This window comes from Felis catus, chromosome E1 (genome assembly GCF_018350175.1).
Source record: "Felis catus isolate Fca126 chromosome E1, F.catus_Fca126_mat1.0, whole genome shotgun sequence".
Taxonomy (NCBI): Eukaryota; Metazoa; Chordata; class Mammalia; order Carnivora; family Felidae; genus Felis; species Felis catus.
Genome location: NC_058381.1, coordinates 2,707,365 through 2,728,784, shown reverse-complemented (window position 1 = coordinate 2,728,784; position 21,420 = coordinate 2,707,365). Strand labels below are relative to the sequence as shown.

The 21,420-nt window shown below is 59.4% G+C and overlaps 2 protein-coding genes and 1 long non-coding RNA gene across 23 annotated transcripts in view; 2 read left to right on the top strand and 1 right to left on the bottom strand.

The window, feature by feature from the left end:
• The window catches only part of RNF227 (ring finger protein 227), a 23,428-nt gene extending 10,910 nt beyond the window's left edge, over positions 1–12,518 (top strand). Inside the window, exon 3 of the mRNA XM_045045393.1 lies at positions 12,406–12,518. The gene's annotated coding sequence lies outside the window, so the exon portion shown is untranslated. The remainder of the gene's footprint in view (positions 1–12,405) is intronic.
• The window catches only part of CHD3 (chromodomain helicase DNA binding protein 3), a 25,540-nt gene extending 7,685 nt beyond the window's left edge, over positions 1–17,855 (bottom strand). For 11 of the 17 annotated variants that reach the window (XM_023243920.2, XM_023243931.2, XM_023243928.2 and 8 more), the window contains exons 1-25: positions 17,543–17,855; positions 12,764–12,876; positions 12,074–12,244; positions 11,756–11,898; positions 9,760–10,043; positions 9,412–9,542; positions 9,089–9,239; positions 8,731–8,927; positions 8,190–8,423; positions 7,788–7,991; positions 7,085–7,296; positions 6,022–6,153; positions 5,540–5,639; positions 4,936–5,127; positions 4,594–4,794; positions 4,108–4,245; positions 3,756–3,877; positions 3,427–3,600; positions 3,158–3,299; positions 2,802–2,933; positions 2,067–2,184; positions 1,769–1,893; positions 1,341–1,572; positions 872–1,038; positions 214–391 (exon numbers count right to left, since the gene is read on the bottom strand). In XM_023243920.2, the coding sequence (XP_023099688.1) occupies positions 214–391; positions 872–1,038; positions 1,341–1,572; positions 1,769–1,893; positions 2,067–2,184; positions 2,802–2,933; positions 3,158–3,299; positions 3,427–3,600; positions 3,756–3,877; positions 4,108–4,245; positions 4,594–4,794; positions 4,936–5,127; positions 5,540–5,639; positions 6,022–6,153; positions 7,085–7,296; positions 7,788–7,991; positions 8,190–8,423; positions 8,731–8,927; positions 9,089–9,239; positions 9,412–9,542; positions 9,760–10,043; positions 11,756–11,898; positions 12,074–12,244; positions 12,764–12,876; positions 17,543–17,819 (4,270 nt within the window). In that variant the 5' untranslated portion in view covers positions 17,820–17,855. The remainder of the gene's footprint in view (positions 1–213; positions 392–871; positions 1,039–1,340; positions 1,573–1,768; positions 1,894–2,066; positions 2,185–2,801; positions 2,934–3,157; positions 3,300–3,426; positions 3,601–3,755; positions 3,878–4,107; positions 4,246–4,593; positions 4,795–4,935; positions 5,128–5,539; positions 5,640–6,021; positions 6,154–7,084; positions 7,297–7,787; positions 7,992–8,189; positions 8,424–8,730; positions 8,928–9,088; positions 9,240–9,411; positions 9,543–9,759; positions 10,044–11,755; positions 11,899–12,073; positions 12,245–12,763; positions 12,877–17,542) is intronic. The other 6 variants (XM_023243929.2, XM_023243933.2, XM_023243922.2 and 3 more) reach the window with 5 other exon arrangements.
• The window catches only part of LOC102900494, a 24,687-nt gene continuing 20,571 nt past the window's right edge, over positions 17,305–21,420 (top strand). For 3 of the 5 annotated variants that reach the window (XR_006590063.1, XR_006590064.1, XR_006590065.1), the window contains exons 1-3: positions 17,321–17,444; positions 18,882–18,966; positions 19,348–19,444. This is a non-coding gene — a long non-coding RNA (uncharacterized LOC102900494). Of the gene's footprint in view, positions 17,445–18,881; positions 18,967–19,347; positions 19,445–21,420 lie in introns of all 5 variants that reach the window. The other 2 variants (XR_002738070.2, XR_006590067.1) reach the window with 1 other exon arrangement.

Below are 21,420 nucleotides of genomic sequence, written 5' to 3'. Positions count from 1 at the left end.
CCGCAGGTCCTGCACTAGGCGAGGACCCCGGGTGCCCACACGGGGCCTCTGCGGCCACCAGCTGGCTGAGGCCGCCCACGAAGCCGCCTGGCCTCCTGGCAGGTCCCGCGGACCCTTCCCAGACTCTTGCCCCTCCACGGCCCTCTAAATGCACCCCGGCCTCCAGACTCCTCCTCGGCCCTCTCCAGCTCCTCCGTCGGGGGCGGTCCTCACCTTGGTCCTCCTGAGCGGCGTCGTTGTAGTTGACCTGCTTGCGAACCCGCTTGCCCTTGCCGAGATTCCGGGCCAGGTCTTCCTGCTGTTGCTCGTAGTGATGCCTCAGCAGCTTCTCCCAGTAGTCGGGGTCCACGTTCTCCTCCTGCTTGATGATCTCTCGTTCGATCTCCTCAATCTGAAAGCAGCAGAACGAATGCTGGCAGCCTCCCTCTTCGCCCGCCCGGTGCTTGCCCCGCGACAAAGCCCCTGCTCCCCTGCCGCCCGGTTTCCTGGACTCTGCGTGAATGTCCTGGGCATCGCACACCTTCCTTCCTTCTTACCAGCGACGTGCTTCTCCTCTGCTCCCACCTGCCTGTCTCCTAAACCTCTCTTCCAGCGCCCTCTGCGTCCCTCTCGCTCTCACCCAGAGCCACCGCGGCACCGCCTTCTGTGTTTATCGGTACTTTCTTCGCCTAAGTCTTCCGCAGAGTCTGCTCTCGCCCGTTAGGGAAACAACCTGTCTGAGGTCCACTACTGCCCTTTGCTGGGTGCAACGGGAAGAGAGCACATAAAAGACAAGAGCGGAAGGGGAGCCTCCTACTTCGAGGTCCAATGAGGGACTCTACCCTTCAGAGGTGGCCCGGGCTACACAGCGTTGTGACCCCAAGCCTCTCACCTTGTCCTCCTCCCGCACCACGTACTGCGCCACCTTGAAGGAGCTCAGATACTCGTTCATGTTCTGCACGTCGGTGTCCTCTGTCGCATCCTGGTTCCGGTCCAACAGCCGCGCGATGGCCTCATTGTCGTAGTGAATCACGCTGCTGTCCTCCTCCTTGTTCTCCCCTGGTGGAGCCCGGGAACGAGAGGCGACCCTGAGTTCCAACCAGAACTTCGGGCAGAACTTTAGCAAAGGGTCAGTGAAAAGCCCTCCAATCTGCTTCCTTTTCCCCGGAGCTCAAAGGGGAGAAGACCCTTTCCCCGGGAGTCCAGAGATGTGTGGTTGTTTTCCACCCTCCGTGTAAGAAGCGAGGCCAACCTTCCTCCCCAGGCTGCACAGGGGAGCGTTTCTGGAAGGGTTTCAGAAGACAAGTGCTCCCGTGAGGGCAAGGGGCTGCTTTCCAGAAACCACAGGAAAAGGTTCTCACCCTCGTTCTCATCCTTGAACAGCTCCTCGGTGCCGAACTTGAGGATGTCGTCCAGCTCCTGCTTGGACATGGAGCCCGCCTTGGAGCCCAGCCCAGGCCGCACCACCAGGTGGGTGAGCATCATCTTCCTCTTGGCCACCTGTGTGATGCGCTCCTCCACGGACGCTCGAGTCACAAACCGGTAAATCATCACTTTGTTGGCCTGGCCGATCCGGTGAGCACGGCTGAAGGCCTGCAGGGGCAAGGAGACAGCGGGGATGAACTGGGGTCGGGGGGTGGCAGGGCCTGCGACGCAGCTCACGTGCCTGGGAACGGAGGCTCATCTATTCCCGAGAGCTTCCTTTCTGACCCCAGGATACAACACTCTCTGCCCAGAGCCCACATTTCCCTGCTAACTGGGGCAGAGGCTCCAGGAGGCGAGTTCCCACCTGGATGTCGTTATGAGGGTTCCAGTCGGAATCGAAGATGATGACAGTGTCGGCAGTGGCCAGATTGATGCCCAGGCCCCCGGCCCGGGTGGACAGTAGGAAGCAGAACTGCTGGGCGCCAGGAGCTGGGGGCAGAGAAAGAGGTTAGGCACCTGCTAACTAGATACTCCTCGACCGCAGACAACCGCACCCCCAGCTCGGAAGCGGGGTGGTAAATAAATGCCCGCCATGCTGGGAACCTAGGCACAGGAGGCATGGGCCTTGCCCGCAAAGTGGGGCCTAGGCCTCTCCCGCTCACCATTGAACCGATCGATGGCCTCCTGCCTCAGGGCCCCAGTGATGCCGCCGTCGATGCGCTCGTACTTGTAGCCTTCGTAGTCTAAGAAGTCCTCTAGCAGGTCCAACATCTTGGTCATCTATGCCAAGAGAAGAGGACGCAGTCTGGAATGACGGAGCAGCAGGATGGGCCCCGTCTTTACCCCAACCACGATCCCTCCACTTTCCACCAGCCCCGTCCCGTGCTCCACTGGTGCAGCCTCCCCGCCCAGTCCCTCTTCGTGTTCTTCAAGCCCCACGTTCTGGTCATACTTGCTGGGCTCAGGATTGTGTCTCCTGAGGCAGAGATTCTCCTCTGAGACCCACCAAAAGGTTTCGGGGAAACCTACGAATGCCCGGAAAATCTGTACATAACTGTCTGTCCGTGCAGATTTCCAGAGAGCGGACCTATCGCTTTCATCGGATTTGTAAGAGCTCTGGGTGCTCCTGTCCCGCTCCTGGTTAAGAAACAGTTCCAGTCCCAGGGACGACCCTGAGCAGACAGATGACCCACCCTCCGCCTTTCCCCATTTGGCTTAAAAGAAGCCGGCCGACGACTTTCCACAACCTTAGTTAAGAACAGGGATCAGAGGCCAAGATGAATGCAGCCAGACCAGACGCCCTCCAGGGTGTGATCTCCTAGCCTCTCATACCGTGGTGGCCACAGGACCGAGGCAAGGGACCGGCCCGAGGTCAACACAGCTACAGACCGGCTCACCTGCGAGAAGATGAGCACTCGGTGTCCTTGCTCCTTCAGCTTTCGCAGCATCTTCTGCAGCAGCATAAGCTTCCCAGATGCCTTAATAAGTGCCCCACCCTCATAAGCCCCACTGGGCAGTTTGGGGGACTCCTGCAAAGGGAGGAGAAGGGAGGGGAAGATCAGGAAACCCGTCCCCGTGTTCTGACTGTGCCCAGAATGCCCAAAGCCCAAATCCAGCGTCCACGCCTTGCACATTCCCACTCCTCCCAGAAACTCCGTGCCACGCCCCCCGCCCCGCCTCCACTCCCCCCCCCCCCCCCGCCGCCCCGTTTTCAGAGAGCTAGCGCGCCATCAGCCCCCAGTGCGTGCGTCACCATAGCAGCCACAGGAAAGAGGTAGGGATGGTTGCAGCACTTCTTAAGGTCCATCATGATGTTGAGCAGCGACACCTGGTTCCCACCACCTCGTGAATTCAAGGCCTCAAAGTTCCGAGTCAGGATGTACTTGTAGTATTTCCTAAAGACCAGGGCGCGGAAGACACACAATAAAGGAGGCAGTGATGAGGGCGCCCTGGGTCGCCACGTCCTGGAAAGCTGCCACCAAACCCCAGCCCCGGGTCCAGGTCACCCGGCTCTCAACTCACTTCTGCATGGGGCTCAGCTCCACCCGAACGATGAGCTCTGTCTTGGCTGGCATGTTCTTAAAGACATCAGCCTTGAGCCTCCGCAGCATGTGCGGCCCAAGCAAATCATGCAGTTTCTTAATCTGGTCTTCTTTGGATATGTCAGCAAACTCCTCCAAGAAGCCTTCCAGATTGCTAGCAGCCAGAAGAAGATAAGGAACTGAAAAGCCCATCAGGTTCTTTGCCCCTGACCTCAGGCTCCATTCTTCACTTAGATGAATCCTCTGCCCACTCAGGTTCCCCGTCCCTCCACTTCTCATCTCTGCAGACCGCCCTGCTGAGTTACTTACTTAAACCTCTCGGGGGTGAGGAAGTTAAGCAGATGGAAAAGCTCCTCCAGATTATTCTGCAATGGAGTCCCTGTCAGCAGCAACTTATGATCTATCTTGTAGCCATTGAGGACCCTGAAAAACTAGAAAGTGGGGCAAGGAAAGGCAGGAGAACGGGCTCGTTAGTGGCAAGTGGTTGGACCACGGTATCCACTTTTCTGGTTCCCTTTAGGATGAGAGGCCCCGAATCCCTAGTCTGTCCCTCTCTCCCCACCGGAGGTCCCCAGGCATCTTGCCTTCCGGACCACAGAAAGTCCAGAACTTTCCTTTTTAGAAGTAGAGCAAAACTCCGAGCTCTGGGTATCTCGCTCACCTTGGACTGGTTATTCTTGAGCCGATGGGCTTCATCCACCACAAGGCAGGCCCAGCGGATGGAACCGAGTGCTGCCTGATCAATGGTGATCAGCTCGTACGATGTCAGGAGCACATGGAACTTCACCTGGGCCTCCCTCTGCCAACACAGCCATTGTCCGTTCGGCTGCCACCCGACACCCAGGCGCCTAGACCTCCACCCCTGTTCTTTACCAGACACCCCATCCTGGCCGTGATTGCCAAAGAGGAGCCAGACAGCCTGTCCTCCAACTTTGACTCCACGCAGGGATTACTGAACGTGGCCCCCGAACCACCAACACATGGCCAGTGAGGACAGAATGGACGCCCTACGTCTCCAGGACAGGAGAGCAGAAGCGTGAGAGTAGGTGGAGGAAAGGAGGGAGAGCGCCGAGAAACTAAAATTGGGGTTGGGGCAGAGAAATAACAGAGCTGGGGCTCTTAGAGAAGACAAGGTCGAGGGGCCTACCTTCATCTTAAAAGCTTTCTTGCCACCTTTGATGGCGTTGTCTTCGAAGGAAAACTCGTTCTCCCGAATGATGGCCCGGCTGTCCTTGTCCCCCGTGTAGGTCACCACGTAGAACTTGGGTGCCCACATCTGGAACTCCCGCTCCCAGTTAATGATGGTGGAGAGTGGGGCGCTCACCAAGAAGGGACCCTTCGTGTGGCCCTGGGGGTCGAGGGTAGGGGGGGGACCATCAGTCCGGATGTGACCCCAGTCCTCTGGCTGCCACGCTCCTCCCTGCCATCCTCTGCCCTCGAGGGCCCTCCACTCCCCGCTCTTCCCCTCGGGGGCCCCGGCATCCAGCACCTCCTTATAGAGCGAGTAGAGGAAGACAATGGTCTGTATGGTCTTGCCCAGCCCCATCTCATCAGCCAGGATGGTGTCGGTGCCCTGAGCCCACGAGAAGCGCAGCCAGTTCAAGCCCTCCAGCTGATACATGTGCAGCGTGCCTCCCGTGGCCGTGATAAACCGTGGCTGAGTCTCGTATTTCACCGTGGGCTGCGGAGGCAAGGAGTCCGGACACTCAAGGGGACGGTCGGGGCCCCTCGGGTCCTTGGTCTCCTCCGCCCTCGCCCTGGCACCGACGTGGAGGTGGACGACGACTCCCTCCACTAGGCCTGAGCCTGTGAACGTTCTAGTCTCCAGGACCTCCCCCTCGTTCCTGAAAGCCAGCCCCGGCAGCACGACAGAGGCGGCTGGCGGCGGGGCAGCCCTGCGTGCGGCTGCTTCCAGCGGCTTCCTCGCACACTGCCAGAAATCCCGGCCACTCCCGGGACAAGGCTGGACACCGCAGGGAGGGGCTACCGCTCAGAGAGCTCGCAGAAACTGGGCAGTCCTGTCCACAGCCCCTGGGAAACTGTCCATCAGCGCGGTTCTAGAAACGGGAGACGGGCCAAGTGGGAGGACTCACGTCATTCGTAGGAGAGCTGGGAGGCCCGTCGCCCTGCAGCTCCTTCTTCTTCTTCTTGTACTTGCGGGGCTGGGCCGGGTCCTCCCCCATAATTAGTTCTCTGGGGACAGAGCGGGTCTGAGCGAGGCCTGCTCCTCGAGTGTTCGCCCTCTTCTGAACCCCTCCAGACCTACATCCCGCTTCCCCTCAACCTGACTCCCTCACGTTTCCTTCCCCCCAGGCTCCTCACCATCACCCCTTAGGTCTCACCTCCGGAGCCGACCCTCCCCCGGCCCCAGCACCCTCTTCCCCGTCACTCAGGATCTTCGCTCTGTTCCTCACGCCGCCCCTTTCCCGGCCCCACCCCGGACAACCCCGCGCGGGCTCCCCCTGCCCTCACGCCAGGTGGGGCGCCTGTCCCTACTGGACCTCCGCTCAGCCTGAGGGTTAGCGTTCACGCCCCGGCCTCCGACTCCCTCTAGCCCACGACCTGCCTCCCTCACCGGTGTCGCCAGTAGCTCTGCTTGTGCTCCTCGTATTCAGGGATGCTCATCTCATCTTCCTCCCACGTGGACTGGTCGTACGGCAGGTCTCTCCATTTCACCAGATAGTGGTAACTCCCCTTTTTATCCACGCTGTCGGGCAGAAGGCCAAGAGGGGGAGCAGGAGGAGAAAAAGAACACGGACCAAATAGACGGAAATCGTTAACCAACGCGGTCAGCAGCGAACACGTAGCATCTGTTACCTAATCCTCAACGGCGGGACACTGCAGGGGAACTCAGGATGGCCGAAGACCGCCCTAACTTTTTCCGGATGGCTTCTTAACGATCAACTATCAGGGCCGTCTGGGTGGCTCGGTCGGTTAAATGCCTGACGCTTGGTCGCGGCTCGGGTCATGATCTCGTGGTTCGTGAGTTCAGACCCCCACGCTGGGCTCTGCTGACACAGCGCGGAGCCTGCTTGGGATTCTCTCTGTCCCTCTCTTTCTCTCTCTCTCTCTCTGCCCCTCCCCATTCATGCTCGCTCTCAAAATAAAGACTTCAAAAAAAATTTAAAAATCAACTATCAGAAAACATCCCTGGGCTTCTATATCGTTTGTTCGTCTCATCGGTATTGACTGAACGCCTATGAGAGGTGAGGCACCGTTCCGGGCAGGGGTGATCCAGCAGTGAAAAAAACAGACAAATGACCCTGTTCTCACAGAGCTCACATTCTGCCGCGGAAGGCAGCGACGAAATGGGTAAACACCTAGAATAACGCCGGGCGGTAACAAGTCCCGGCAAGAAAGGACTGCTACTACAAACAGTGGCCTGGCTAAACCACGTTTTCCACGTTTGCTTTCATGCCCCGACACCCAGACTCGCGTGTCATCAGATTAGAGGCGACGACAGAAGAGTCGCGCCCGCCCGGACTCTCCTCCCGGTCTGTCCCATTGAGGACACAGGCCCAAAGGGAGTCATCCAGCGGGAGCAGGCGTTTGGTTCCCGGACAAATACGAACGCGGGGCCACGGCCGCCACCACGAGCGGCCCAGCCCGGCAGGCCTGCCCACGGGCCACAGGCTCACCTGTGGTTGATGATGCGGTGGACGGTCATCCACTCCGGCTTGATACCAAAGCGATAGTACTTTTCCTCCATCTCCGCGTAGTGTGGGTCCTTCACCTTGCGCTTGTCACTCTTCCCGTCGTCCTCGCCAGAGCCATAGTCCAGCGGCGGGGGCTCGTCCATGTCGTTCTTCCGCTGGTAGTTCCGGTACATCACCAAGTGGAAGATTTCCAACTGATGGGACGCAGAGGACGGGGGAGAGATGGTCCCGGCATCCGAAGAGGACAAAGTGGGGGGGTGGGGGGTCAGGGAAGGGCCCCGGGGGGGGGGAGCGGCCCGGGGAAGGGGCTGTGAAAGAGGGGGCGAGACACGCGGAAAGCCAAAGCGGGAGAACGGACAGTGCGCGAGGCAGGACAGGCAGGGCCTGGCGAGGGCCTAACGAGCAAAAGGACGCAGGGAAGAGGTCGGCAAGATTGAGGGTGCTGGTAACACGTGCTTACAGACACAGAAGGAGAGTGAGCTAAGGAAGGCTAGGTTTTCTCGAAGGAGGAGAGCTAAGGGAGGCCGACGTGGACGGGATCGGAGAGCCAGAGAACCACACGTGGAGACAGCGGCAGGAGGAGGGCCAGAGGCCTAGCGGGAGGGGGACCGCGGCGCCCGAGGGGCGAGCGAGTGACAGCAGCGGCCAAGGGGGTGACAGGAGGGGGAGAGGAGGGGCCTCGTACCTGAAGCTCCTTGGCCCAGGAGCAGTGCCAGTAGGACAGTCCCACCCACTTGACAAAGAACTCTCGCTCGGATCGGCCTTGAAGGGGGCGGGGGGGTGGGGCATCCGGGTTCCCATCCGCCTGTTGGGGCGCCGGCACTGACACGGGTGGCTCCCCCCACCGCCAATGCAGGATCTTCTGCACGCGGCCTTTCAGCACGGGGCACTTGGGGGGAGACACGCGCGAGGAGGAGACACAGAGGCAGACACAGCCCACCGTTAGAGCAGGAGAACAGGGGTCCCGCAGGGGAGTCAAAGGGCAAGGGAGGGGAGGGGAGGGGAGAGGAGAGCGCTGGATGTCTGGGTCCCAGAGGGGGGAGAGGAGTCAGGCCGCCAGTAGACGCTGTGGGGCGGGCGCACTCACTGTGCATCGGGGACACAGCCATTCACCGTTGGGGATGTCAGGCAGGGGCGGGTTCAGACAGTGGATGTGGTAGGAAGAAATGCAAGCGTCACAGCACAGGAGCTCGCCGCCATCCTTGCACACGCGACAGTACTCCATGTGGTCGTCCTCCTCCTCCTTCTCCCCTTCCTCCTCTCCCTCCTCCTCGTACTCCTCCTCCTCCTCCTTGGCCTCCCACTGGACCCCCTCCTTCTCCTGGGAGGCCAGGGACAGACAGAGACAGGCGGAAGGAAGGAAGGACGTGAGCGGCGAGACCGGGAGCCAGAGGCCAAGACGGGCCACCCGAACCCTAGAGGCGCAGAGGAGGTGGGTGCGAACGAAGGGGCGGGACACCTCAGTTTCCGAGGCCGTGGATTCGGGTGGCGGAGGCGGAGGGGGCGAGGAACCAGGATCCCGGGACCTCACACATCTGGCACCGAACAACCCAAGCATGGGGGGGGGGGGGGCGGGCAGGAAGAAGATGGGGGTGGGGCTGGGGTCCCCGAGGGCACCGCGTACTCACGCAGTGGGGGCAGCTCCATTTGCCCTCAGGAGCCCGGTCAAGCTCAGGATCAAGGCAGACGAGGTGGTAGGCACGAGGGCAGGTGTCGCACAGAATGATTTCCCCGCCCTGCTGGCACACCTCACAGTAATCCTGGTGGTCCGTCTCGTAGCCGTCAACCTCGTCCTCCCCGGCCACTGCGGGACAGCCCAGGACTGCTGCGCACACCAGGGGAGGCACGGGGCACGGAGAGAGAAGGAGAGAGGGAGGACGGGGAGAGAGAAGGGTTGAATAAAGGAGACAGCGTGGAAAAATGAAGATCACGGACGAACGGCAGGAAGGCAGGCTGTCAAAACCACGCACAGCGAGCACCCCTCACCCTTCTTCTTCTTCCTCCCTGGCCGGCCTCTCTTTAGCTTCTTGGTGCGGACAGGGCCATCAGGCCGGCCCGAGGCGCTGTGGACGCTGCCGCTGTCCAGGTCTGACTCCTCAGCCTCGGGTTCGGGGCCCTCGTCGCTCTGAAAGACATACTGCCCATAGCCCCGTGGTGGTCAGGGAGGCCGGCTTCACGCCGCTGCCCGCCCCAGGCCTCTGGCTCCTGTTCCGGCTTCCCTCGTGGACCCCTGCGTCCGGACCCCCAGCCCTGGACACACACCCCGCCCCCTCCTCCCCAGCGCTCAGCGGACTTCAGGGGCCGCTCACCGAGCCTCCCTTCTTCCGCTTGCCACCCAGCAGCCCTAGTTTGATTTTGAGTGGCGCCATCTTCTTTCCCCGAAGCTTCTTGCGTCCGTCGGGCACTCGGGGGCTCTTACTCCGCCTTTTATGGCCTGGACCTGAACGAGGAGTGGGGTGAGGGAGAAAGAGCAGAGGTCACGACACCCTGGAATAACGGAGGTCACGGGGGCCTCTGGTCTCCCTGCCGCCTCTTCCTGGAAAGCGTCTCTGCGGTGACAGTCAGGGCCAAGGAGACAAGACAATCGTATGCTCTAATCCGAGGCTGCGCAGTCGGGACAGCGGGGTGACCGCTGTTCTGAGCGAAGAGTTCCTCACCTTTGCCCTCTTTGGTTTTGGCTCTTCGGATGGGTGGGGGCTGGGTATCAGCAGAAGGAGGTGCTGGAAGGGTGGGGGGTCCGGAAGGTGCTACGGGGGCGGTCGATGAGACGGCAGCTGACACCTGCTCAGCCACAGCTGCGGCCGCCGCCGCCGCGGCCGCCGCCACGGCAGCTGCCGACCCCTTGAAGGGGTTGTTGGCACTGAACTCTCTCCACTTGGCCCCAAGGATGGTCATCATCTTAGACATCGGGATCTTAGGATTCTTCTTCGCAATCAGGGGCCTGGAAACATAGAAGCAGAAGACTCGGAACCTTCCCAGATGGTCCGGGAACACTGCCATTTCCCCTCAGCAACCAAGTCTGCGAACGAGCTAGAGTTCCTGGGTGGCGAAAATACGGCCTGTTAGGAATGAGGTCACTTTAAGTTTTTTGTTTTTCTTTTTACATTTACTTATTTTTGAGAGACAGAGTGAAACGGAGCTCAAGCGGAGGAGGAGCAGAGAGAGAAGGAGACACAGAATCCGAAGCAGGCTCCAGGCTCTGAGCAAGTGTTCGGTACAGAGCCTGATGCGGGACTCGAACCCACGAACCGTGAGATCATGACCTGAGCCGAAGTCTGACACTTAACCACCCGACTGAGCCACCCAGGTGCCCCAGGAATGAGGTCACTTTAAAAGTAAATAAATAAGAAGCTTGAAAGAAAAAAAAAATAAACAAAAAAATATAAAAAAAGGGAAAAAGAAAACAAATTCGCGGAAAATAACAAAGGATGAAACAAACAAAAAAAGATGTCAGTAAAGATACTTAGACTATCTGACAGTTCATGAAACACTTTCTCATGCATCATGTCTTTTATACTCAAGATAATACTGCATTGCATTTAGGGGCACCTGGGTGGCTCAGTCGGTTAAGTGTCTGACCTCGGCTCAGGTCATGATCTCACAACTTGTGAGCTCGAGCCCTGCCTTGGGCTCTGTGCTGACAGCTCAGAGCCTGGAGCCTGGTTCTGGGTCTCCCTCTCTCTCGGCCCTTCCCCAGCTCACACTCTCTCTCAAAAGCAAATAAACGTTAAGAAAAAACTATTTTTTAACGAATACTGCATGTTGCCAAGATCCTCTGCATTTTTCTAGTAAGCTCCAGGGGCCCTGATGAATGGGTGCCAGCAGGTGGAGCCCAAAGGGTGGCAGGTGGAGCTCTGTGGTGGGGTGTTAAAGTCTCATGAGGACACAGGTGACCTCGGTGATCACAAAAGCACTGTCCTAAGCAGTGAGGCAGGGGAGACACAGTACCGAGGACAGCTACCCAGTATGGCACACGCCCCAGAGGGGCCGGGGCCGGCGGGGGCGGGGAAGACCCTGAGTGCCCTGGGCTTTCTTTACCCCAGCAACTCCCCGCGAGACCCCCTATGAGGGACATGGTGTGACGGTGCTGATTTTACAGACTCAGAAACTGAACTTTAAAGAAGAAACTGGGCCCCAGACGGAGCCAGGACCTGTACCCGCAGAGGACTCCACTATTTAAAGCGCCTGCTCCCCGGAAGGCCTGTCCGCTCTGGCCTGTTCTACTTGGGGAGTCACTGAAGCTCAGCTTCCCCAGCCAGCGATGCGTTCTCCATGCTCACGGGGTCCTGAGGAAGGGCCGGGGGCCTGGATAACCAGGCAATCGGGCCACACTGATATTCTCTCTGAGCCTCAGTCTAGAGAGAAGTGACTCGGGAAAACTGGGTCTGTCGGCCCTCGCTGCGCTCTGTCGCTAGAGAGTTTTCTCACCTAGCGCAGGAATGACACCTGCCCCACTCCGTGCAGGGGTCCTGCCTGCGGTCCCTGGGTCTGTAGGAGTCTGGGACATCTCTGGAGTTCTGTGCGCAGTTTTGTGTGTCTGCGCTGTGCATTTCTCCGGGGAGCAGTTTCTTAGCCTTTATCTGACGCTAGAGGGGTTCAGGGCCTCCCTAAGTGAACGCGTCTGGTCACCAGGACTCGCCAGCCCTCCCGCACCTCATGAACTGGCTGAAGGCTTTGTAGTTGGTGAGCGTGTGGTAATCCTCCTCGGAGAACACGTGCTCCACATCCTCCAGGCCCCAGGTCAGCAGCAGAGTCGCTGACGACTTCTGTTCTACCTGCTGGGAGACACGAAGCTTCTGGGAGGCAGGTGCTTCCCCAGCCCCCACGCTGGCCCCCCTCCCCCGCCCCCACCCTCCCACCGACCCACCGGCTCTCCAGCCCATCCCCGTACAGCCTCTCCACTGCGCACCCCTCCTTGCGGCCCTCCCTGGCTCCCTGGGCCTGTCCCCCTCGCTCCCGAATCCCACTCACCTTTTGCCCCCCGTCGCCCTCCCCCTTTTTCCGCCGCTTTGTCTTCTTCTCCTTTTTTTCTCTGTGCTTCCGTCTCCGTTTCCGACCTGGTCCGGTTCCATATTCACTGCCTCCGCTCTCTGACTTCTCCCGGTACTCATCTCGCTCAGAGCCAAATTCCTCCTCACTGTCCTAAGGGAGGGGAAGTAAAAATAACATTTCTCCAGTCCCACCACGTGCCAGGAACTGTTCTTAGCACACAACGTGCACCGTCTCTCTTTTCGTCTTCCCGACAGATCCCTGGAGATAGTAACTCATCTATTTTTATCCACTTTTTTTTTTTTTTTTGGCAGATGAGGAAACTGAGGCACGGACAACTAACCAAGCCGCCAAGAAGACACAGAACTACCAGGCTCCCGTTGGCCTCCGCAGCCTCTGCTCTCAACTGCTACTCCCTGCTGCTAAGGCAAGTCCCGGGGGCAGCTGGGCTCTTACTGGGTTGTAGGGAGTGGGGCTAGTCAGCCCCCCCACCCCCGCCGCCCCCTGCCCCCGCCATCCACGAGCTCCAGGCCAGCAAGAGCGGGGAGGGGCGTCAGACCTCCCTGAGTTCAGGATCCCCCCACGCTCGGTAACAGGGACCAGAGGTAACGCGGGTCTCAGAGAACAGGTCTGCCGAGCCTCGCTGTGGAGACGGGCGTCCTCGACACTTACGAGCTTCTTGCGTTTTCGGGGCTTCCCTGGCTTGTTCTCCTTCTGCTTCTTGGGTCCTCGTTTTCTCTTCTTCACGCCCAAGGCCGAAGGCAGCAGCCGAAGGTCGTCCTTATCTTTGGGGCGGAGAGCACCAGAAACCCTGAGCCTCCAGTCTCGGCGGTCCCTAGACCTCACCCTCCCTCACCTCTTCTGTTCCCAACTCTCCAGGAACTCGGCCATGAACTCCTCCAAACCTTGCCTCCCTTCGCTGCATGCGCACAGAGAGTGCTTCGAGTACTCTGGGGCGCTTGGGTTCTGAATGGGAGGTCAGGGGTCAGGAGGGAAGAGCAGCCAAACCACTCCCTCCTCTCCCCTCCTACTAACAAGGGAGCAGGCTCTAGGCCATGGGCTCTGACTGTGGCAGGTCCTTTCAGACGCCGCCAGGGCCCCTCCTGCGTTCCCCCTTGCTCAGCCAGCTGGCATCCTGCCCAGGAACCGGGGAAGCCATGCCCAGCTGCTGGCCTGGCCTGACCCCAGCACTTGGAGTGGGGAGACACAAGCTGGCAGCTCCCTAAGCCAGATGCTGAGAGGGGAGAGCCAAAGGTGGACACCTGGGTTCTCACACTAACACCCCGGGGCCCTCACATCCTTTTTGCCACGAGGGAGGCCTCTATTTATGTTTCCGCAGACGATCGCCAAGCCTCCTGTCACCCCAACACAGCCTTGGAGGAAAAGCAGTCCTCGCCAGTCATTTTCACGTCTTGCCCACAGGACCGCAGTGTCTGGCTCCTTCGTCACACCCTGACCCTACGAAAGTCTCCACAACTCCCTGAACATTCCTCCTCTTCCCAAGTAGCCTGGAACCCTCCCTCAGATCTATTTCCACACCCCTGCTCTCTTAGAGAACTCAGGGGCCCCACCCTTTGTCCCCTGGTCTCACCCTTAGTCTGCAAATTTAGTCCCATTCACACAGAAGCCGTGAGGGAGACCCAAACAAAGATGCGAGACAAAGACACACCCTGCACGTGCGTCCTCCAAGGCACTAGCACTCGAACGTACTGGTGAGCGCAAATCCAGAGGACAGCCTGTACCTGCAAAGGGCTAGGTCCCTGGCTTTCTCCCCAGGCAGGGGTGGGGTGGGGGGGGTGCTTCCCTGATGCTCCCCCCCTTCTTCATGACCCCTGCCAGTCTGGGGAAGACACTGATGGCCTCCCTCCCCCCTCCAGCAAGCACCAGCCTAACCAGCCAGACCTGTCCCAGCTGGGCCCAGGCAGCCATGCAGGAGGAAAGCCTGGGCCTGGGCCTGGGCCTGGGCCTGGGCCTGGCCCAGCCCCTTGCTCTAGGACACACAATCCTTCGTGGCACAAGGGCCAAGGGGAAATTAGCCACAATTAACAGGGCTTCCACTGCCTCAGGATCCCAGCACCTCCTTCCTCAATGTCACTTGTCCTCAAAACATCCCGTGTCCCCCTGGTGCAGGGAGGCATTCTAGGACGGGGCTGGGGGCGGGGGGAGCCCGTAAAGGGCCCCGGGGGGCCGTGAAGTCCGCTTGCGGGCTGGAGTAGGAAGTCACCGAGCCGCCCTGCCCCGTGGCCAGCTCGCCCTAACCCCCCCCCCCCCCAGACGTGGGTTAATGTGAACATGGAAACGGGAGGCCGCCGGGGCGGTGGCGAGGGCAGGCCAACTGGCTCCGCATCAGGGAAGAGGCCCCGGGCCGCCACCCGCCCCGCCGGGGATGGGGGCACCTGCCCCGGGACCTCGCCGCCAGTTCACCGCACTCCCCGCCCCGGCAGGAGGCTCCCGGACTCGGGGTGGGGGGGGTGGGGGGGAGGGAGGACGGCGGCGGCGGGGAGAGGCGGGGAGCAACGGCGAGGAAAGGAAAGGGAGGGCAATAAAGCAAATCCAAGTCCCAACCTCGGTCTCAGCAGCCACTCAATGCTGGCCCGGCGCCCAGACTCTCCCACACCCCGGCTCCGAGCCCGGAGCGGGCGGGGGCGGAGGGCGGCGCGCGGCGGGGGCGGGGCCAGGCGCGCCAGGGAGGCGGGAGGGGGGAGGCGGGAGGAGCCAGGCCCCGGGCCGCGCCTCCCGCCCGCCCCGCTCCCCTCCTAATCTCGCCATCAATCTCTCACACATATATTTATTTTTTCTCAAATTCCCCTCCCTCCCCCACAACGCACCACCATAATAGGTCTGTTGCACATGCGTACTGCACGCAGGGGGTGGGTTTGTATTTTCAGACCTTTTGCAAAGAAACTACCAGAATTTTCCGCACCACCCACAATCACTCCCCACCCCCACCCCCACGGAATCACATCTATATATTATGTTATATTATTTCTCGAGACTTGCCAGAAGGGGGAGGGAGAAGAAATGAGTTTTTGGGCTTCCTGCTCCCTTCCCCCACCAACACGAGCGCTATTATTTTAGACGTTTAACAATGTAAGGAGCTGAGAGGGGGGAAGGGATCAAACTGGTCTTGGGTAAGAATGTAAAACAAAATGGTGAGAATCAAAGCAGAATGAAAAACAATAGACCTCGGATACGTCCAAAGTCATATTCTGGCGAAGGCTGAGGGGGGGCGGCCCGCACAAATTTCCTCCGAGGAGGCTTCTTTTGCCCACACTTCAGGCAGACAGAAATAACGAGGGAACTAAAAATATTTTCCCCAAAGTTTTGCCTCAGAAAGTCATCTGGGGGGTGCATCTGGGTCACTCCTTTGACTCGGAGGGCTGGGAGGGGGAGGGTAAGACAGCCCTGGGAGAGCGGGGAGGTGGGTTTTCACTGCAAATACAAATTAAAAAAAAAAAAATTTTTTTTTTTTTTGACGTTTCTCCTCGGCTATTCGGAGAGCAGGGGGGAGAGGGGGCGGGAGAACTGACACAAAGACCCACCTCGACCTCAGATTCTTTCATGCTCCTCTCTCTCCCGTACCCAAATCCGGGATCAAAGACACCCGAATGCCACATTCCAAGTTCGCAGTACAAATAGGTGAGAGCCGCCAGTGCCCTAACACAACCTGACATCCTTCCTTTCCCTCTTCTTAGCTCGTCTGCTGTGTCCCAGGCGCCCCCCTCCCCACGATTCTTTATTCCTTTCCCCTCTTGCAAATCCCTGGGTTCTCTGGGATAACTTTCTAAAAACTTTTCCCTTTTTCAGACAAGCCTGGGGTGGGGGAGGGTCCTGTTTCCATCAGACACGCAGTCTCCTGCCCCCCCCCCCCAAGAAGGCACCCCACACTCCCTCAAAGCTTGTCTCAACTCGAGGGGAACATTTGCTACCTAAACCACGCAGATCAATATGACAGTTTTACAAAGAGCGTGATGTGAGACGTCTTGAAGTTTGGTGCATTTGTGCTTCGTGTCACCCAGGGGCCTGGGGGTGTGGATGTCCCCTTTCATCCCCAAGCAGAAAATGTGAACACCCTGAGGATGCTCCCCTATCCACAAGAAGATTAAAAATCAGTCCACTAGGAGGGTGGTCTGAGTGGGGCCACTGCTGTCTCCCCCCCCCCCGCCCCCCCCCCCTCCATGCGACGCGGCAGTCTGTCCCTTCCACCACCGGTGGAAATGCCCAGAGGGAGCCGGGGGGCTTATCCCGGGGGAGGGGTGCTGAGTGACGGTCAAGCTGCAGAACAGCTGGGTGGGCAGTTCACGCCCCCCAGCGTGATCAAGGTGCGGGTGGTTTCCGCGAGAGAGTGAGTGACAGTGAATGGCAGCCACGTGAGAGTCACAGCTGGGCAGCTCGGCCACCCCAGACTGCCGGGGTCACGCTGGGCACCCCCCCCCACCCCCCGCACTTGACACAAAAGAGCCCGGAGCAGACTGGAGATAGAGGGGGTGGAGTTGGGGGCATCTGGTTTCTCAGGCACTCTCCCCTCGCTCCCCAATCTTAAAGGAGTGCTCTCCCTATGGCGAGCTGGGGGGGGGGGGGGGCGGGAGAGGCGGTAGGCTCAGGTCTGACTCCAGGAAGTGGTCTGCCTGGAGTGTGGCCACCACCTGCCCCTGGTCGCCAGCCGCCCACAAACATTCACACGACCCCTCCCCCACGTGCCACCGCACGCCCCGGAGTTGGCGGGCGCTGAGGTCCCCGCAGGTGGGGGTCCGACCCCCCCATCCCCGTCTCCCCAACTCCTGGGGGAGGGGGGGGGTGGCACCACGGTCCGCTCCACAACACGCGGAGAGCCCCCGTTACCTCAGTGCCACCCCACTCCGGCCGGAGCTCGGGGGGCGCCCGCGCGGCCGCCCCTCCCCCACGCGCCCCTCCTCCACGCCGCCGTCCGGCCGCCAGGGTCTCCGCGGTCCCTCGCTCGGCCAGGGAGGGGGCCCTGGCTTCGCCGCGGCCGTTTCCTGCCTACCCCCTCCCCGCCGAGGGTAAAAAAAAAAAAAAATCTCCTCCTCCTCCTCCCCCGAAAGCCGCGACCGAGTGGCCCGGTCCGCGCGCGCAGCTCGCGCCCAGCGCTCTCCAGCCGGGGCGGCGGCGGAGACGGCGGCGGCGGCGGCGGGCGGCGGCGGGCGGCGGCGGCGGCGGGCGGCGGCGGCGGCGGCGGCGGCGGGGGAGGGGTGCGGCGGGGGAGGGGAAGAGGCCTGGCCCCGCGGCCGCCCGCCGCCGCCGCCGCCCGCCGCCGCCGCCCCGGCCCGCCCGGCCCGCCGCGGGGCCACGGGCCCGACACGGCGCCCCGGATTCGCCTCGGCTCGGCCGCGCGGTGGGTGCCTCGCCCCCGCCCGGCCTCGCGCGCCCGCGGCTCCCGCTCGGGCTGGGGGGCGGGTGGGGGGGGAGGCGGGAGTCGGGGCGGCCGCTTACCTGGCGGCGGGGGCGGCGGCGGCGGCGGCGGGGGCAGCGGCGGCGGCGGCGGCGGCGGCGGGAAGAGGTGGCAGCCGGGGGGGCTGTGGCGGTCGCGGCCCCGGTCGTGGCCCGGCCCGCGCCCGAGCACTCCCTCGTCGTCGTCCTCCTCGTAGTCCTCGTCGGCCGCCTCCACCTCCTCCTCCTCCTCGTCGCCCTCTTCTTCCTCCTCTTCTTCCTCCTCCGACACCACCATCTCCTCCTCCTCCTCCTCCTCGTCCCTCAGAGGGGAAGCCATCCTGTGGCTCTGGCCCCCCCACCACCCCCCCACCCACCGCCCGCCCGCCTCCCCCACCGCTACCACCACCACCTCCTCCTCCTCCTCCTCCTCCTCCTCCTCCTCCTCCTCGGCGGCGGCGTCCTCCTCCTCCTCCCCACCGCCTCCCCCAGCCCCCAAACCCCCGGGCCACCCCCCTCCAGACCCCCCCTCGGGGCCGCCGGCTCACGAGGGGGGCCGAACCACCCCCAAAAATTGTCTTGGAAAAAATTGAGAGACTTTCCCCCCCCTCCCCTTCCTCCCAAGAGAACAAGAAAGGGGGATTAAAAAAATATATATATATATATATAAAAGTTTTCGACTTCTCTCGGCCCCCCTCTCCGTTGCTTTAAATATATTTAAATTCTGAGGGGGGCGCTCAGAAATATTTCTCAGAGCTGAGGCACTAAGATGGCCGCCTTGAAATTATTTTTAAAACAACCCCCCCCCAGCACCGCCACCCCCTCCATGAAGAAAGGGAGAGGGGGGAAAAATCCCCTTTTAAAACAAAATGGCTGGCTTAATATTTCATTTTTCGCCCCCCCATTCTCCTCCCTGTTACACCCCCATCTCCAAGCCCTTACCCAGAAACCCACAAATTTCTCCCTTTTTTCATAACTGATTAGTGCACAGATTAATAGAGATATTTTCCTTGTGTACTGTGTGTGTGAGTGTGTGTGTGTGTGCGCGCGCGCGCGCGTGTGTGTGTGTGTGTGTGTGTGTGTGTGTGTGTGCGCGTTGGGGGGGGCATGAAGGATTTCTGCATAAAACAAAAATGGCTGCTCTTTCTAACTCCCCCCCCTATAAAAAATATTTGAGGGGGGGCATTAATCAGTACTCATGCTCAGTCTGACATCAGCATAAATTGTTAAAGGTTAACTAGTTAGATACTAGTCCAACTAGATTTAAATATTTTTCTTTTCTTTACTAGTCTCTTCCTCCCCACCTCCCTTCTCTTAAAGAAAAGCTTTTTTTTTTTTTTTCTGAATACTTCAGAAGGGAGTGGTTTGATGTGAAGGGTTTTTTTTTTTTTTTCCCCTTCAGGCATTGAAAAGGAAAAGATGAAATATATGTTTATATATAACTGTGTTTCTCCATACCTCACTGAAGTCAAAACGCATTTAATTGTGTACGTATCTTTCAAGTGAGGAGCGGTACTGGATTTTTTCCCCCTTTCTTTTAAAAAAAGTGATAGAAATCCCAGTGACTTTGGGGGGGGGGAGAGATATGAATAGATCCGATGATTGAGTTTTTTTTTTTTTTTTCAAAGGAGTCCATGTTTGATTCTCCCCTTTGCCCAGCCTTTTCGGGGATTTATAATTGTTGTAAATTTTATCTTCACTCTTTGCTGCTTTACCTCCCCCTCCCCCTCCCCCAACTGCTCGACTCTTAAAATTCATCTGACTTGGGAAATTAATTTAGGGGTTGGTAGAACAGATTTTTAGAATAAGGGGGGAAAGAGTCAAGTCTGAGAATCGTGAAATTGTTTTCTCTTTTTCTCGCGTTGCAGTGTACCTCCCTTCCTCCGCGATCTCCGACACTGGTAAAGTGGAAGGAACTCAGGTACCCTGCCACAGAAAAGTACTGGGACTGAGCAAGAGAAAGAGGTAGGGGTTACCCTCACGTCTCCCTCTGACTCGGTTGGCCCAGGATTTCCCACTGTACCCCAGTGGCTTCGGGGGATCAGGTGGGAGCCCGAAAAGGAGTCCCCCAAAGTGGCTGCCTCATCCCGAGACTGGATCACAGAAGTCCTGGGACTTGCCCGTTGAGCAGTGCTAGCGGAAGGAGGCACAGTGGTTCCGTTCTACCCTTTTTTTGTTTGTTTCTTCTGGTCGCCTTTCCGAACAACACCTCCCTCCCGTTCTTTCTGTCGCACTCTGCCCCTTCCTTGAGGCCCACCCCATGCCCCTGGCACGGAGGGATAGTTTCTCTCCTGGGTTATTTATTTCTCTCCCCCTGGAGCCACCCAGCAGCCCCCCACAGTGTTCAGGAGCACCTTACGAGGGAGGGGTAGGTAGGCAGCAAGGGGGACAGGATTCAGGACAGGGAATACCCTGCCAGGTTTTGCTTGGGAGGCTGAAACATTCTTTATTGACGTACACCCCCCTCCCCGGACACACACACTAATGCACTAGACTGAGCATTGATTTCCAGCCTTCTCTGAACGCGGCCTTTGGAATCCTCTGGTCTCCGCTCTTGTATCATCCCCGCGCCCGGGTCTGACTACTGTCCCTCTTCTGTTCCATTTTGTTCCATCCCTTCCCTCGGTGTCTTTGTGCGAGTCCATGTGGGTGTCCCCCTCTTTCTGTGGGTGGGCCTCTCTGTGTGTGTCTGTGTTTTCTCTCCAAGACTGATTCTCTCGTCCCTTTGGCCGCTCAGGCTGTTCTACCTCGAAGTGACTTTCCAGCCCTGTCTTGTTTCTGTTTACTTCTCTCTTCCCCGCGTGTGCCTGCCTCCCTCCTCTTTCTGGTCCGTGTGTGTGTGTGTGTGCGCGCACGCACGCATGTGTGTGTGTGAAGAGTGTCCCCACGTGTATGTGGACAGCCCTGCACATCGTGTGCGCCACAGTCCCCCAGCCTCGGTGCCCTCTCCCCCTGCGCCGAGCGCCTCTGCCTGCCCTCGTGTGCCCATGAGCTGCAGGTGTGGATCTCTGGCCACACGTCCGTCACCCCCTCGTGTGCTTTGCAGACAGATCTGTTCATTCACTCCATTCTCGCTCTTGTCCGTGTCCCCTCTGCCTGCCCGCCTCCCCTCTTCTCTTTCCTCTCCTGCCGACCTCTCCGTTTCCCCTCTGCTCTCCTTGCTTCCGCCTGCCCCTCTACCTGCTTGCTCCTGTTCTGGTGTCTGCCTGCCCGCCTGTCTGCTCCTCCCCGACTGGCTGGCAGCCTCTTCCTCTCTCTGGTTGTCTGTCTGCTTCTCTGGCTGTTTGCCCACCCCTCTCTCTCTCTCTCTCTCTCTCTCTAGCCATCTGTCTCCCCGCCTGCCTGTCTCTGTCACTTTTTTAGCCCTCGTCTCTTGGTTTGTCTACCTTCCAGGCCCTGCCGTGGCTCCCTATCTCGGTTTGCCTCTTATCTCCTACTTGTTCCCGTCTTATTTATGCCTGTTAAGTTCATGATTTTTCCTTGCCGCCCTTTATGTCTGTCTGTTTGCCTGTCTACCCCGCTCGCCTGCTGCCATCCCACTGGTTAATGCTTGTATCTTTTCAGTCTGACTGCACGTCGGCTTCCTCCCCCTTGGCTTCCTCAATACCAGCAGTATCAGCGTCCCGTCGATGGCGGTGGTCGCTCTTCCCCGCACCTGTCAGTGACCCCCAGGCCCCAAAGCCTTACCCGCCTTCTTGCCATACCCCACCCCCTCCAACCCTGCCTTTTCTCGCTTCTCGCCCTCCTGCCGGCCATCCGTTTCCCTTCGTGTATTTCCGGTCCCTCAGAGCGTCTGCCTGCCTTTTGGCCCGGCTGTCTGCCTGCCTGCCTCTTGGCTGTCCACATCTCCGCTCACTTTCTCTTTTCTCGTCTTCTCTTGTCACTCAACTTTTTAAATTTTTATTGATTTTTAAGGTGTATTTATTTCTTTTGAGAGAGTT